This window comes from Halichoerus grypus, chromosome 3 (assembly GCF_964656455.1).
Source record: "Halichoerus grypus chromosome 3, mHalGry1.hap1.1, whole genome shotgun sequence".
Lineage (NCBI taxonomy): Eukaryota > Metazoa > Chordata > Mammalia > Carnivora > Phocidae > Halichoerus > Halichoerus grypus.
Genome location: NC_135714.1, coordinates 192,524,449 through 192,542,794, shown reverse-complemented (window position 1 = coordinate 192,542,794; position 18,346 = coordinate 192,524,449). Strand labels below are relative to the sequence as shown.

Sequence of the window (18,346 nt, the reverse complement as noted above, 5' to 3'; positions counted from 1 at the left end):
TTTCTGTTTAAGAGGTCTAAAATTCCTCTTCTGGACTAGCAAAGAACAGAAGACGGAAGGAGGACTTTATTTTTCATTTAATGTTTTTAAGAATGGTCTGAATTTTCTGAATTTATATATGCATTACTTTTACTTTAAAAATATTTTGGGGGCTCCATTTGAACTCTAGGCTCTAATCCTTACACATTCCTTCAGGAACCTTACTTCTTTCCCTGATCTTGCTTCAATTACTCCTCACCCCCTTCTTTCACAGCTCAGGAAATTGATATACATTTGAGATAATGAAATAATCTCATTTCTTTTGGACAGTAAAGAAATATAAACTAAGTACCCTCACTCACATGACCCCCTCGCCTTCTGCTAAGATTATTCTGGGTGCTCTTTCATGAAAATAGGATTCATATTATATTCAAATGAAGATAAGGAGGTATGCTTTAACAAGAATATGTCAAAATTCATGAATTAAAAAATGAGTCCCCTTTTTGGAAATTAACAAGTTCTTACTGAGTCTTTATGTAGCAAGCACGCCCTCTACTGGATAAGATTACTTTTTCTTTTTTATTCCTTTTATTTATTTCCCTTGTGAATGAGAAGGAAAGCCAATTATTTGCCTCTTGAAACATATAATGAAGACTGTGAACTTCACCAGAAAGATTAATAGTATGCTTTGAACTCTAAAGCACAGCACACTCAGTTTTATACAATATCTTTGCCCCCCCCCTTTTTTTTTAAGATTTTATTTATTTGAGAGAGAGAGAGAGAACACATGAGAGGGGGGAGAGTCAGAGGGAGAAGCAGACTCCCCACCGAGCGGGGAACCTGATGTGGGACTCGATCCCAGTACTCCAGGATCATGACCTGAGCCGAAGGCAGTCGCTTAACCAACTGAGCCACCCAGGCGCCCCTGCCCTCCTTTTCTACCTACTCAACACAGAATGATTTGTTTTGAATGGTCAGTCTAAATAGCCTCTGGATGGCTAACAAGCTCAAGAGAACTGGAACAGAACTGCTTTAGCCATTGTGCCTGTCAGCCATCTGCATTGGTCTCTATCACTAGAGATGGGGTAAATGAAGGAACACAAATCATAAAAATGTAAAGGAATGGACCCTGCTTGTGCAGCACATTTGACACATAACTACGAAAGTGCTTGTGTGTGTATAAATGTGTATGCATGCATGTGTGTTTGATTATGAACAGGCTAGCAAACAATAAAAAGTTTATCAGCTCATACAGAGGAACTATTAGAGCTAATGCGGACCTAAATAAGGATTTGGTAGGTAGCTGATTATAAAATAAATAAAATCAAGAGTTTATAAAAGCCAGTGGTTAGAAAATGTAATAAAATCTCATGCACAATAGCACAGAAATATATAGTTTTGAAGAAAACCACACAACTTTACTAAGGTAGAATATTAAGAAGGGTTGAATTAAAAAAAAAAAGAAGGCTTGAATAAATGCAAAGACATACTATGGGATGGTAGTATTTTGGTGCCAAACACTCCAATTAAAATATAAATTTAACACAATTCCAATGGAAATTTCTAACAGATTTTTAAAAAAGAAAAATTAATCAGTCATTATGAAGAACTGTAGGAACAGCTAAGAAAAGTTTTATTTTGGTTTAGAGACTGAAGAGTTAAACATAAATGTGAAGATGAGTTCTCCTTGTAATAACAAATGATATTTTATAATAAAATCTTTATTTTGCTGTTCAGCTTTAAGTTACTTTTTTTCACTTCTGCATGAATTAGTTTTTCATTTAGAGCTGCAATGTCCGAGGTCACTAGCCACATGTGGCTACACAGCATTGAAATACAGCCAGTCCAAATTGAGATGAGCTCTAAATGTAAAGTCTACAGCAGAGTTCAAAGATTTGGTACCCAAAAAAGAAGTAAAGTATCTCATCATTAATTTTTTTCACTGGTTCCACATTATAACATTTTGAATTTATTCAGTACATAAAATAGTTTACCAGAATTTCACCTATTTCTTTTGACCTTCTTAATGTGACTACTCGAAAATTTTAAATTACACATGTGGCTCACATTATATTTCTACTGTTCTCAAATACACCAAATAAGATCTATCAAATGGGACAAAAATATTGCTCACATATACAAACTACTAAGTATGCGAAGTAAAAAGAACAAAACAGTGGTAATTCTCCAGTTTATGAAAACAGCTGAAATGTACAACTGATTTAAGGGATGATGGAATCCGTAAACAGAAGCTAACAGGTTTCATCCTAGTCATACACAGAGTAGCCATTATATAGTAATGGTTTCAACTGTTCAAAAGTAAACCCAGGTTCCTCAAAAAGATAAAACACAGAATTACCATATGATCCGGCTATTCCACTCTTAAGATATACACTCAAAGGAACTGAAAGCAAGCACTTGAACAGATACTTATATGTCAGTGTTTGCTTCAAAATTATTCACAAATAGCCAAAAGGTGGAAATCACCCAAGTGTCCATCAACAGATGAATGGGATATTCAAAATGTGGTGCATACATATAACGGAGTATTATTCAGCCAGAAAAAGGAAAGCAGCTCTGATATAGGCTACAACATGAATGAACCTTGAAAACACTATGCTATGTGAAATAAGCCTGACATAAAACAATTAATATTGTATTATTCCATTTATACGAAATCTAGAATAGGCAACTTCATAGACACAGAAAGCAGATTAGAGGTTACTTGAGGGGAAGGGGGAAGAGAGAGTTATGAAGAGATACAGGGTTTCTATATGGGTGATGAAAAAAGTTTGGGAAATACTGATGGTGCCACTGAAATGACCACTTAAATCAGTTAAAATAGCAAATTTTACATTATATATGTTTTACTATAACAACAAAATTAATAACCCATTGAATTCTATGCCTTAAATGGTTATGGTATGTGTACTATCTCAAAAAGCTGTTAAAAAAAAATAACCCCCAAACTGGTAACCCACATACACTCCTGCTACCTGTCTGACCTCGAGCAAGTGCCTACAACCCGTGCTGCCTCCTTCTCTTCCATCTCAACACTATGTCATTAGGCTGCTATGAGGATTAAATGACCTAAAATTTGTAAACTAGTATGCACTATGTAATTGCTTGTTAAATAAAACAGGCTCCAGAGTCATGTGGGAGAGTAAAAACAGACAAAAAAGGTAAACCCAAATGTTCATGACATCATTTCAAATTTTCAAAACTCATGAATGAATCGTGGAAAACTGCTACAGTCACGTGCAGAAAGCTACCCTGTAGCTCATTACCCACCGACCCCGTTTCAGCTTACTTTGCTGTTCCCTACTCGTTGCCACATGCAGGGCAAGCCAGACTTCACTGTTTTCTGTAAATACCTCTCCCAGCTCCCCAACTCTTGAAATCAGTGATGGCAATAAAATTTTTTTTTTTTTTTTTTTTTTTTTAAAGATTTTATTTATTTATTTGACAGAGAGAGACACAGTGAGAGAGGGAACACAAGCAAGGGAGGTGAGAGAGGGAGAAGCAGGCCTCCCGCGGAGCAGGGAGCCCGATGCGGGGCTCGATCCCAGGACCCCGGGATCACGACCCGAGCCGAAGGCAGACGCTCAACGACTGAGCCACCCAGGTGCCCCGGCAATAAAAATTTTTTACAAGAGTTGGTACAAGTTTGGGTAAGCATATGGTTAAATAGGACTGTTTTTTACTTTTTTACTTTGCATACTGGTGATGAAATATAATGAGGATGAATTCTGAAAACTGTTTCAGTCATTTTAAAAATAGCTTTATTATTTTAGCTCCGAATGTACGTGCTCATTAGGGTCTAATTTTAGTTTAAGACAATACCTGTGTTTAAAATCTTGGCTCAGCCCTTTACTCAGGAGCTCTGTGTCCCTGGGCTAGTTACCTTGTCCCCTTTGGTCTCAGTTATTCTATCAGTAAAATGGGGATGAGAACAATACTCACCAGAAAGAATTATTGCAGGATTCAATAAGCTAGTTATTTGGAGACACTTAGAACAATGAGTTTAGTTTAGAGCTCAGTAAACATCAGCAATTATGATGAATGCAATTTTATGAAGAAAATGATACGCTACGAAGAGTAGTTTTTAATGTGAAGATTTTCAACAGTCCCCATATATATTCCTTAGAACACCGAAGTGTTAACTTTGTGATTTTTAATAATCAGTGTCTTTCATACATTCAAGTAGCAGCCCAACAAGGATACAATCCAGTGAAACAGATTTGGCTAGTGACTGAATACTTCACAGAAGACACATGTATCTGACCCATGGAATACCATTTCCCATACTACTATCTGACTTAACATACCTAGCCAAACAAGAGAGCTTTCAGTATTTTCATCTAATATTCCCTTAAAAGATAGTCTGATGAAAAAAAAAAAAGGCACATATTGTACCTTCCAGCTCATTATGTATTTCATACAATACATATCTATACTTACTTTTACATAATTAAGTTCGAAAATGTGGCTGTATCTGGTTTCCTATAAGCTGGCCTTACAAATCATTACAATTCATTTTCTTTGATGACTAAAAAATTTTAGTTACTTACCAAATTTTCTCTTTCAATCCTTTGTTGTTCCCTCTGTCTGTTGAGGGCACTATGATATAACTTAGGGGGATGAACAATCGATCTTCTAGGAATCGTACTTTTGTTTCCTGATTTTTCAGCCTGTCTTGACAGTTCTTTCAAAAGCCTCTGATTTTCCCTATCAATCTGTCTCACTTCCTCTCTTGTGAAAGAGTAGTTTTTCCTTGGTGCTACCGAAGGCTGATCAAAGTGATGTTTTTGTGGTCCTTTTTTATCTAACTGCAGAAATGCTAAAGAAGTGAACAAGAAAAGGAAAAATGACTAAACAAAGAGCACGGCAACATGGTGGTGCATACTGATGCTTAACTCTTAAAAACAGAAACTATATTAATTCATGATAAGGCATGTATGAAATAGTGTTAATGACATCCAGACTACAATTATGTAGAAAGAAATTCAGAGGCAGCTTAGAATTTTACTTTCTATTGGATTCTTTGGGAATAAAAGCTATACACTGAACTGTGAAAATATTTTAATAAGAAATGTAAATGGTATGAGTTCTAAGACAGGTATAATTTATGGAAAATGCCCTTGTCATGTCCATTTTATGTTTCCGTAAGGCAACTTCATAGTTGGAGAGGTTAGAAACCTCTGGTTGAGTGCATCAACACACAATACTTCAACTTAGACAGTTTTTGTTAATTGGAGGGCATACTTAAAATATAAAATGTTCTCAGCAATGACTGATGGAAACAAGGGTTAAAAACTGGCAAAAACAAATCCAGAATATTCTAAAACTTTCAACTTAATCTGAAAATACTTTATGGTCTTAATATTAACATTAAAACAAATATTTCTACAGTAAAAGTCAAACATTTTATTCCTAAGTAAACATAAGCCAAAATGAATACATCATATAAAAATTTAAAAAAATAGTTTGCATACTACTTTTATCAAATGAAATTTTATTAACATGCTTAATTTTTAAATTTCCATAACAATTTTCAGTAAGTCACAATTACTAAACGTTTGTTAAAAGTTTTTAAAAATATAAAGCTTGCTGAATGCTTCAGCTTAACTCTGTACTAAAAATGAGTATATTATATCAGATTAACTGGAACATTTGTTTACACTATTTTTTTAAAGTAACTATTATTTGTTTTTACTTGAGTACCTTTAATTCTTTTACTTGCTCAGCATTTTACACTGTTAAAAGCAGAGGGCTATAAGGGGAAGAGACATTTTTAACCCGAATTTTAAAATGTGACTGGTGCAGAAAAGTCAGATCATTTGAACAAGGTCAAAAGAACTGGAAGTCTACCTCCCTATGTTTAAACCAAAGACTATCAAAGATTACAGAAACTTAAAAAAAAAAAAAAAGATAAAAACAGTGGCTTTCTGATAGGAAAAATTAGAGAATTAATGGTTGATAATTTGTTGAAAATCATACCAAGTTAATGGCAAAACCTGAAGAACACATTTAGAAAGATACAGGTACGCTGTACATAATTCAATTATCTTGCTTTCGAGAAATGCACATTTTGTAGACTTTAATAAGGTTTCTAGATTAATTTAGCTGCATATGAAAGCCTTTAAAATTGAATTTTAAAGAGAATTAAAAGCTATTTTCCTAATGGCATTTAAAAAAAGTTTTTAGGGGCACCTGGGTGGCTCAGTGGGTTAAGAGTCTGCCTTCAGCTCAGGTCATGATCTCAGGGTCCTGGGATCGAGCCCCATGCTCTGCGGGGAGCCTGCTTCTCCCTCTCCTCCCCACTTGTTCTCTCTTTTGCTATCTCTGTCACTGTCTCTCTAATAAATAAAATCTAAAAAATAAATAAAAAACAGAGTTTTTAGAAGTAAAATAAGGCAATAGCAAAAATATAAATAAAGGAAGTTCAATCTAATTCATTAAAAAAAAAAACACTCTAACTTTCCATGATGGAAAAAGTATATATGGAATACTACTTATATTTAGTAGTATATACTGATATCAGATATCACTATTACATTTTTCTAAAGTGGTTATATGCTTTTAGTATGAGGCAACCTCAAATACTTGGTCCATTATTTTTTCAATTAAGATCTAAAAGAATTTTTTAACTTGAATAAACTTTCAAGAATACAAACATATTTATATAAATACGTACATATATATTTAAACTCACATATTTAAGAAACATTGTTTTTTCCTAATTTTCTTTAATGAAACAATTTTGTCCAACTCTTTATAGTATTTCAATATCATGCCCATCATCACTAGATCCACTTACTGAGTCAGTCATCTAACACAAATCACTCACTAGAAGCATCAGCTTTACTTTCACCTAGGCTGACACACAGCATTTAAAAAATTTACGTTATGCTATCATTGGAAATTTTATTCCAAGCTATATTAAGTCCTTATTCATATATTAGTTCTTAAAAAAAAAAATCCATCCTGTAGGCATATTCATGCTCCCTATAAAAAACAACAACAAACCAATGGTATAAGTTATTTTTTAAAGGTTTAAAGAAAAAATCCAACACTTGTAGTTAAGAGGTCACAATTCAAGGAATAATCAAATTTACTAAATTTCTTTGTCTTCTTTATGAACAACTTGTCAGATGAGAAATTCTGGGACATTCTTCCTGTCCCCTTCCTTTGAATCTGGGCAGGCTTGTGACTGTGCGGACCAAAATGATACAGCCCAAAGTGTGACTTTCAAGGCTAGGCAAAGGAGGAGACGCAGTCCCCCACTACCCTCCCACCTTGTTTGCTGGAATACTTGTGCTTGGGGTCCTGAGTCACCCTCTTTGTCTGACTAGCCTGAGGCTGCCATGTTGTGAGGAAATCAAACCACATAAAGGGCCATGTGTAGGCATTATGATCCTAGTTTTCTGAGTCATCCTAGGTTGCTGCTTTACACATCTAAGTTTTGTGTTTTGTTATCAGAGCAATAGTAACTAATACAAAATCTGGTACCAGGCATTAGGGTACTACTGTAACAAAAACCTAATACATGGTACTAGCTTTGAGACTGGTGGCAGTAGGGAGCTGGAAGGGTCTGGAGGAGATGGTCAATGTAGAGGATGAAGTGGCAGAATTTTAGCAAAACTGTTGGCTGTGGTGACAAGGAAAATGGGGAAAATACCCGCCACTGGTGGATTTGGCTAAGTAGATTCCCATGAAGGATGCTGAAAGGATCAATGGTTTATTTTATCCAAAATAATGAAAGAGAGAGAGAAGCTAAAAAAAAAAAAAAAAAAAAAAAAGGGAACTGATCAATTTTTAGTCAAAATATAGAGAGAATACAAAAGAACTAGGACTTAGGTGGCTCAAAAATTTATCTACTACTCCTTCCTAATCTCTCCTGGCAGAAGACTGTCCAAATACTCAAAGAGCTATGACTGAGGAACCATGAGTGAGGAGGTTTAGCTGCACTTGGACCAGATTTAGACTCTGGAAGGGCGAGGTGGGGCATGGTGGGGGAGTGGGATCCTTGGAAAGGGGGAATGTGTTTGTGCATCTGAAGGAAATGTAAATCAATGTGTGGCCACAGGCTGAAGAGGTTTTGAAACCTGTCCATAAACTTGACAGTCCTCCCATTAGGATGGAGGGTGTGTGTGTCCCTCCCTCTTAAATCTGGTAAGTAGTTTATAACTGTTCTTAATAGAAAATGGGAGAAATGATGCTATGTGACTGGCATGGTCACATTCTGAGGCTAGGTCATAAAAGGTGATGAGGTTTTTGCCTTGTTTCCTTGAATACTGTACTTGGAGCCCTGAGTCACAATGTTAAGAAATCCAGCTGTATTGAGGCTGCCATATGTGAAGAAGCCAGGACACATGGAGAGCCGCATGTGGGCCCTCTGCTCAGCAGTTCTGGTCTTTTAAGTCTCGCAATCCCAGACACCTGACATGTCAATAAACCAGCACTCAGAGGACTCCAGTCCCTACTGTCAAGTCACCCCCGCTTCTGAGTCTCTCCACACCCCAAGTGTTGGAGTGATTTGTTCTGTAGTAATAGTAACTGGCATTTTATCACTTAAAAAAAAATACTGTGTAACAGACAAAATACCTGTGGACCATGCTCAGCCCATACACAGGCAGTTAATTTTGGTGTGTATGATATAATTATCAGTCTTCCACAGTGACTATGGCTTTGCCCATTTCATGATCTAGTTCTGTTTTGCTTTTTATCACACATTTCAAATCAATGGCTGGTCAATCATTTTGGTAGATTTGGTCAGCTTATTAATGTAAAACACTTCTTTGTCCCTTTCGTGCTTTTCCCATCTTGAATTCTATTTTGTAAACTATTAGGATCGATACTTCCATTTTTTCCTCTTTATTTTCATTCCCCTAGTATAGGAGTGTAATAGTATAATTTAAAATGTCTTTATAGATTGGATTTAAATTCTTAAAGATGCTCTGATGGTATCTTCTGGTAAGTTAAAACCATCTACTTACACTGTTTGATCTCTTTCTACAATCTTCCTTTTTTAAAATGCTTTTTTGTGGGATGCCTGGGTGGCTCAGTTGTTAAGCGTCTGCCTTCAGCTCAGGTCATGATCCCAGGGTCCTGGGATCGAGCCCCGCATCGGGCTCCCTGCTCCGCAGGAAGCCTGCTTCTCCCTCTCCCACTCCCCCTGTTCCCTCTCTCGCTGTTGTCTCTGTCAAATAAATAAATAAAATCTTAGAAAAAACAGAAATAAAATGCTTTTTAATTTTTTCCCATTTTTACCCCTTTAGGAAGACTATGCTAATTTTTTTTCCTCTAATACACTGCAAATGATATATTCCAATTCTGTCCTCCTAGAAGTTCTTAAATTTCTTGGTCTCAGGACCCTCCAAAGAATGTTTATGTGAGTCACGTTTATCAATATTTACCATGTTAGAAATAAAAAAAAAAACTTTAAAGATATTAATTCATCTGAAAATAATAAACCAGTATTAGGTTAACATCATTCTTTTATAAAAAACAAAAAGAAGTTAGTGAGGAGAGTGGCAGAGTTTAACAATTTTGCAAATATTTTAATGCCTGGCTTAACAGAAGACAGCTAGATGCTCGTATCTGCTTCTGCATTCACTACAGCGTGCTGTCATTGTAGTATAGCCCCTGGAAAATGCACTATGCACATGTGACAGGAGAACGTAAAAGGCAAATCATGCCTTAGTTTTATTAGTGAAAATAGTGTCGTCGTTGCAGCTCTTCTCTAAAATCACTGAGCTCTGTTTCAAGTTTATGTTCTTCATCTGTGAGTCTGGTGCCTCCCTGTTGATTTTAGCTTTTCTCAAAAGTTGATTAACACTTGGTAGTGAGTTGAGGATATCTGACATTTCCTACTCCCCTATCTGAATCCTGTCTGCTGCAGTCTGCCAGTAAAGGGTGAAGACGTGCCACCAGGTGGGATGGGGTAGGAGCCAATCCCAGGACAGACAGCTTCTTCCTTACGGAGTAAAACAAGGTCCATACCTTCCCCCTTGAGTAAGGCACTTTGCTACATTCCATCCTGTGTTGGTGTCAGTTTAGCAGTAAGTTTAACCACTTTCTTTACTCATCAATGTTTCCTCAATCCCATTTCTTTCTCTTATATTAGTTTTTCTTCTCAGAGTACTTCTCTAATGATGTATCTAATTATTTCATACAGAATCTAGGTAGTAAAATTTAGCGTGGTGCATTTCTAAAATTTACTGTCTATTTTGCCCTCAAGTTTCTTCCTAAACTGACCTAATTTTACCTATACAAAGAATGAAAGATATCTTCAAATCTAGTCATGTCAATTTATTCACTATTCTCCAAATATCAGACTCATGCCATAACCCAATGTATGAACTTCTGTTTACTCCACTACTCCATTTTTATAACATCCTCTCTGCCTGCCTATTCAATGCTTTATAGCTCAAGGCCAAAGAACCAATTACAACCACACCTTTTCAACATTTATATAGCAAAAGCAGGCTTGGGGTGGGAGTAGGAAGTCCCCCAAATCAGCCATGTTATTGAGCTCTTTAAAAGAGGCTGAAATATTTAGAAATTCTACTAAATTTTCAAGATCTACTTTAAAGTCAGATATCAGATAAATAAAGTCAAATATCTAATAATGCTGGCCTACACTAATCTTCCCTTCTAACAGTTCTCACAGAAACCCATAGCCCAGAATTTAGAATAAACCTTAGCAACCGGTATCAACTGCCTCATTCTACAAATGAAGAAATTGGGGCACAGAATAGTTATTGCTTGTCTATGGTCACATGGATAACACTCAGAAGCCAAAAGTCTTCTGATTCCACTTCTAGAATTTTCTTCACCTCACTATGTAAGTAACCAAGTTCAATACTGTTTGCTATTCTCTGGCCTATAATAGGAATACTTGATTTTACATTCTTTGATTAACCTTTGTTTCACAGGCTTAATATTTTATAGTTCAAATTTACAAACTTGTTAAGACGTTATTTTTTTTTTTTTTAAGATTTTATTTATTTATTTGACAGAGAGAGACACAGCAAGAGAGGGAACACAAGCAGGGGGAGTGGGAGAGGGAGAAGGCCTCCTGCCAAGCAGGGAGCCTGATGCGGGGCTTGATCCCAGGACCCTGGGACCATGACCTGAGCCCAAGGCAGATGCTTAACGACTGAGCCACCCAGGTGCCCCAGTTAAGATGTTATTTTAAACTGTTAGCTGTACAGGCATCCCCCACTATCTGGGCCCAATACTTTAATAACTAAATTTTTTCTTCAAAACAATAAAACTATTTCAATGTATCTTTTCAGTTAAACTAGTGACAATGTTTAAAACTGAGAGGGTGCTGTGTTCCCACCTCAGCTGTTCTCTGATAGGATCACATCTTCTGCTCATAATTTGTGAGATGGGCTATGCATTATCACTCTTGTCTTCTTCACATTAAGTGGAAAAGGTTGTGAGGAAATTAGCTGAGCCAAAGAGGCCTAGAACAGCCCATAGAAAAGAAGTTGAAAGTGATAAAGCGTCTTGAAAAATGAGTGCAGAAAAGGAATAGCTTGGCCATGCATACATCTCCCTCTCACCAGGTCCAACAATTTAGTTTTATGAGGAAAACAAAGAAAACTTATGAAAATATTCTTGGATGTGAAAAACAGTGGGTCATTCGAGCATGAATAACAATTTTGAAAAACTAAAGTAATACAAAGAAATGCTTTATGCAATAGACTGATAGCTATAATTAGTGTTTAAAATCTTTTACTGTTATAAAGAAACCTTTGTGGATTATTAAGGACTCCAGTAACAGATGTACCAAGTGGCAAAATACCACCTTTGTTCCTGTGCCTTTAAAAGCTCTGAGCAGTACTTAAATCAGGTCACTCAGATCAGGGCTCCCTACCATGCAGCAGTATGAATAAATTTTCCTTCTACATTTAGCTCAGTTTCTGTGTTGAACAATGTTTCAGTGCTTCATTTACACTTGGAGAAACTGTTCAGGGATTTTGGGTGGGAAAAATACTTAGGCTTTCCATATCCAACAAAGTTTCAAAAATGAATTAGGGATAGTGAGGGATACTTGATGCTTAAACCAGACTCACCCAGTGCCCCTGTATGCAATGCATCTTAAAGTTTGAGAAACTCTGGCCTAGTGGATAAAGTTGGTTGCCCAATTAACATACACTTCTACTTTCCTCCTTCTTAATTCTTAACAAATCTCCCCACCCCACCCCCTTTTAAAGACCCCTACCTATATCCCTTTCCCTGAAGCCCTGTCCCTAAGGGGAAGCTGACCACCCTTCTCCTGATTCCCACTCCTAATTTCAGGGTGAGTCTGGCCCATAATAATCCTATTCCTCTTGCCAATGACTGTCTTACAAATAGGAGTATAACCCAATTCTGGGCAATGAGACATAAGCGAGTCAGTTGAAAGTGCTTCTTTAAAGCTTCCTCCATTCTGAGAGAGCCAGAGGAAGAGATAGTTCCTGTTCTCTGGACATTCTCATGTCTGGATATAAATACTAAAAATTGCTGCAGACATCTCCCACTAGCCTAAGAAGGAAGCAAACACCACAGCTGGGGAACACGTGGTAGAACCTGGGTCTCTGAGGACATTTTTGAGCCACTGAATTGGTCAACTCTCAAGCCTAGTCTATCTATGGAATTCTTGTTAGGTGAGAAACATTGTTTCATTAGGAATTTCTGTTTCCTGCATCCAAAATGATCCTGATACAAAGAGATGATCATTGATAGTCCTGAACAAAAAGCTCAGATATCACAAATTATTTTCCATTAGATGGCTTTTTAAAATCTGACAACTCCAAAAGAGTGAAGCGTTTTCTTCCTAAAAGAAGCTTTTTATTGGATGTGTCCCCTCTCTCTCACCCTCTCATTCCTAGGATAGAGTGGTCCTTATAATCTGTGGAATCAAGGGGTGCCTGAGTAGCTCAGTTGGTTAAGCGGCTGCCTGCAGCTGAGGTCATGATCCCAGGGTTCTGGGATTGAGCCCCACGTCAGGCTTCCCTGCTCAGTGGGGAGCCTGCTTCTCCCTCTCCCTCTGACCCTCCCCCCCCTTGTGCTTTCTCTCTCTCAAATAAATAAATAAAATCTTTAAAAAAGAATAATAATTTGTGGAATCAAAAAGTACTTATAAAAATAAGAATTAGAACAGTGGGCCCTTAAAATGCAAATTATAATTTAGTCAAATAGTATTAAAAAAACACAATAAAACCTGTAAGTCATATTATACATTTTTCACTAATTTTCTGTAACATTATTTTTTTTCAATATCCATTTGTACTTTTTTCAACCTAATTGTAAAGAAAAAAAATTTTTTTACGATTTTAATTTATTTGAGAGAGAGGGAGAGCACACATGTGGGGGTGGGGGGTAGAAATAGAGAAAAGGACAAGCAGACTCCACACTGAGGGCTCAATCTCACAACCTTGAGATGGTGACCTGAGCCGAAATCAAGAGTCTGATGCTTAATCAACTGAGCCACCGAGGCGCCCCTAAAGACAGTTCTGAGATACTTTATATGACAAATGTTAGGCTGCTACTTTTAAACACATATAAATCACATTAGAAATTAAGAACAACGCAGCACTAGAAATAACACAGAAGAAAAAAAGCAAATATATTAGATGCACATTATTAATACAAAGCATTAGTGACCAGTCTACATTATCTCATCAGATAAATTTTTATGGTTTAATTTCAAACACCTTCCAATTTTTGTATTACAAATATTATTTTTAAAAACAATTCTGTTGGGGTGCCTGGCTGGCTCAGTTGGTAGATGATGTGACTTGATCTCAGAGTTGTGAGTTCAAGTTCCACACTGGGTGTAGAGATTACTTAAAAAATAAAATCTTTAATAAATAAATAAATAAATAAAACAATTCTGTTAACTCTGAGGAAAACAATTGACAGTATTTTTTGGTGATGATACAATCTGAGTGTTTTAGTAAAAATTAGAATTTTTGGTAAACTTGAGTTTGAAAGCTTCTCAAAAGCCTTCTGATGAGATTGGTAGTGATATTAACAACTATAATTTCTATATAGTGTATTATGAAATATGTCATTTGTAAGCTCAATGAACCAATATTTTCCAAATAACCTACACATCCTGTTACAAAACCATGAAAGGGGAAAAGACACATTCAAAATTAAGATCAATGTTATATAATAATACACTACGAATTAATTAGTCTCAAATTTCACATTGTAACTAACATTTAAGAAACCAGTACCTGTGGAATCTTGGTATCAAAGAGTATCTAAAATTAACTGAAAAGGGCATTAAAATACTCCTCCATTTTCTAAAGATCTGTGTGAGGCCAGTTTTTCTTCATGTACTTCAACCAAAATACCAACAGCTGTATACAGAAGACGCTATGAGATTCCAGCTATCTTCTATTGCCAGGCATTAGAGATTTGCTAATCTCATTTTTTTGGTAAGATAGTTATGTTTTATAAAACCTACTTATTACCATTACTGGTTTATTACCATTATTCTCAGATGAATTAGTATTGCTTAGATTTCTAATATAATTTCTAATATGATAAATATTTATAAATACAACCCACATAAACAAAAGGCTCTCTGGGGTCCTCAATAATTTTTAAGAGTGTAAATGTTTCTGGTCCAAGGGCCAAAAAGTTTGAAAATCGTTGTGCTAGAGCACTGGGGTTGGTGCTGGAAATCTGGAAGAGTTGAAGATAAACGAAGTCCTCAACGTGATCACTCATCAACCTCATGAATCATACAACTGATCTTACAGATTAGAAAGTAGCTCTAAAATTTTTTTAAAAAGTGAGAATTTTTACAGTGGATGGCTTGACAAAGAATTAGAGATTTTCCCTAAAAAAGAATATTAATCAAATATATTAGCAATTATAATTTTGATGGTGGCACAGATGTATTCTGTGTCTTTCAGATGCCAATCTAAGAAGAGGTAATTGTTAAAAAATCAAATGTCAGTGAAACATACAAAATACACTTCCTAACCATCGTAGCTGTGCAACAACAGAAGTTTCCTTGGTTCCTTCACTGACAAATACTGCCTATTTTGTGCCAACAGCTGCTAGATTTGGAGATTCTAGCAATGACTAAGACCCTGCCCTTATGTGGCTTACCCTCCAGTGAGAGAAATAAGCAAGCAAACTACACTAATTCCAGGGTCTGATAAGTATCCTGATAGAAGGAAACCAGGCTTTTGTGACAGCCAAGGGGAGGGATGTGAAGCTACTAAAGATAGAACATCCAGAAAAAAGTATCTCTGAGGAGGAAGATATATAAACCAAGACTTGAGAAACAGACAGAAGGTGTCTATGCAAAGAAAAAGGGCAACAGTAAGTGGAAATGCCCCATAAATACAAAGAATCTGAGAATAGTAAGAAAGCACTGTGACTGAAGCAAGGTAATGAAAGATACTTTTTTTTTTTTTAAAGGAGATGCAAGCAATAACCACACTATGTAGAGTAATGCTTTTCATCAACTTTAACAGCCTATTAGACTAACTGCATCAAAATTTCTGTGGAGCCTACACATCAGTATTTGTTTTGTGTTTAATAATTTAATAGTCTTCCAGGTGATACTAGTATACTGCCTGGGATGAGAATCACTGACATTGACTGTTAGGCTACAATAAGGAATTTGGATTTTATTCTTCTTTTTTTTTTAAAGATTTTATTTATTTGATAGAGCGAGCACAAGCAGGGGGAACAGTAGAGGGAGAGGAGAAGCAGGTTCCCCGCCAAGCAGGGAGCCCGATGCAGAGCTCGATCCCAGGACCCTGGGATCAGGACCTGAGCCGAAGGCAGACACTTAACCATCTGAGCCACCCAGGCGCCCCATGGATTTTATTCTTAACATAAGAGTGAGCCCACTGAAGAATTAAGAAGGAAACTAGTAAGACTAGTTTTATTTTTAAAAGATCACTCTGGTTGTTAGGGGAAGAAGCAAAGGGGCAAGAACAAAAAAACTCAATTCTGAAAGTTTTAAGAGATTGAGTGGAGGGAGTGGAGGCTTAACAACTAGATGGTGATGGCCAAATTCCAAAAGCCTGATTTTTCAACACACTAAACAGTCAATAGGTACAATCAGAGCAGAGAGAAAAGAAAACCTATAAAAAAGGGGGCAAGCGTAAACTCCCTCCAAAATAGTTTACCCTTCTGACTGTGAGAATCATTTGACTACATAAGGGATTTGTTTATATTCTTCTTACATTACCGCCATATATAAATTATGTACCTAAAGATTTGTTCTTTCAACAGCATTTCAAACAAGGACAAAGAATACTATTTACAATTTAAAAATGTTATCTTCGGGGCGCCTGGGTGGCTCAGTCGGTTAAGCGGCTGCCTTCGGCTCAGGTCATGATCCCAGGGTACTGGGATCGAGCCCCACATCGGGCTCCCTGCTTGGCGGAGAGCCTGCTTCTCCCTCTCCCTCTGTCTGCTGCTCTGCCTACTTGTGCTCTCTCTCTCTGTTAAATAAATAAAAATCTTAAAAAAAAAAAAAAAAATGTTATCTTCAAATGACCTAAAATCTAACCTGCAAACCTATTACAGTTACATTTACTAGTGTAAAGATAAAGTTTCAAGTTGTTTTTACTTCACGTGGAAAAAATTGTTTCTTTCACACTAAATAATAATAAATTGATATGTTCAAAAAATAATAATAAATTGATATGGAAATACAGCAATAAAAATGTTTACTAATTAAAAAATATTTATAGCTTACAAAAACATATACCATGCTCATGGATTAGAAGATTAATATTCTTAAAATGTCATACTACCCAAAACAATCTACAGATTCAGTGCAATCCCCATCAAAATACCAATGGCATTTTTCACAGAGCTAGAACAAAGCATCCTAAAATTTGTATGGACCACAAAAGACCCCAAATAGCCAAACCAATATTAAGAAAGGATTAAAAAAACATGGTATTACACTTCTTGATTTCAAACTATACTACAAAGCTATAGTAATCAAAACAGTATGGACTGGCACAAAAACAGACACACAGATCATTGGAATAGAACAGAGAGCCCAGAAATAAGCACACACGTATCCAGTCAATCTAGGACAAAGAAGACAAGATTATACAATGAGGAAAAGACAGTCTCTTCAATAAATGTGTTAGAAAAACCGGAGAGCTATATGCAAAAGAATGAAACTGGACCATCTCAAAATGGATTAAAGATTTGAATGTAAGACCTGAAACCATAAACTCCTAGAAGAAAACATAGGCAGTAAGTTCTCTGACATCAGTCTTTGCAATCTTTTTTTGGACTAGTCTCCTCAGATAAGAGCAATAAAAGCTAAAATAAATATGATTACATCAAACTAAGAAGCTTTTGCACAGTGAAGAAAACTGCCAACAAAATGAAAAGGCAATCTACTGAATGGGAAAAGATATTTGAATCATACATCTGATAAGGGGTTAATACCCAAATATATAAAGAACTTACACTCTCAAAAACTATCAAAAATAACCTGATTAAAAAATGGGCAGAGGACCTGAGCAGACCATAATGAAATATTGCCTCATACCTGTCAGAATGGCTAAAATAAAAAAGACAAGAAATAACAAGTGTTGGTGAGGATGTGGAGAAAAAGAATCCCTCATGCACTGTTGGTGGGGATGAAAACTGGTGTAGAAAACAGTAAGGGAGGTTCCTAAAAAAAAAATTAAAGATAGAAATAGCATATGATCCAGTAATTCCACTACTGGGTATTTATCCAAAGAAATAAAAAAACACTAATTTGTGGGACACCTGGGTGGCTCAGTTGGTTAAGCATCCAACTTTTGATCTCAGCTCAGGTCTTGATCTCAGGGTTGTGAGTTCAAGCCCCACACTGGGCTCCATGCTGGGCGTGGAACCTACTTAAAAAACAAAACAAAACAAAAACACAACAAAACACTAATTTGAAAAGATATATGCACCCGTTTACTGATTATTATTTACAGTAGCCAAAATAAGGAAGCAACCCAAGTGTCCATACATAGATGAATGGATAAAGAAAACATGGTATATATGTACGATGAACTATTACTCAGCCATAAAAAAGAATGAGATCTTTTCACTTGCAACAACATGGATGGACCTAGAGGGTATAACACTGAGAAATAAGTCAGAGAAAGACAAACACCATATAATTTCACTCATATGTGGACTTTTAGAAACAAAACAAAGAAAAAAGACAAAAAAAATACTCTTAAATACAGAGAACAAACTGGTGGTTGCCAGAGGAGATTGGGTAGGTGGATGGGTGAAATAAAGAAAGGGGAGTAACAGTACACTTGTCATGATGAGCACTGAGTACTGTATAGAACTGCTGAATCATTACATTGTATACCTGAAACTA

At 36.2% G+C, this 18,346-nt stretch overlaps 1 protein-coding gene across 11 annotated transcripts in view; it reads right to left on the bottom strand.

Moving 5' to 3' along the window:
* CFAP97 (cilia and flagella associated protein 97) overlaps positions 1–18,346 on the bottom strand; it is a 37,189-nt gene that overhangs the window by 8,907 nt on the left and 9,936 nt on the right. For 10 of the 11 annotated variants that reach the window (XM_036070588.2, XM_036070594.2, XM_078069809.1 and 7 more), the window contains one exon: positions 4,551–4,819. In XM_036070588.2, the coding sequence (XP_035926481.2) occupies positions 4,551–4,819 (269 nt within the window). Of the gene's footprint in view, positions 1–1,638; positions 2,313–4,550; positions 4,820–18,346 lie in introns of those variants that run through there. The other variant, XM_036070589.2, reaches the window with a different exon arrangement.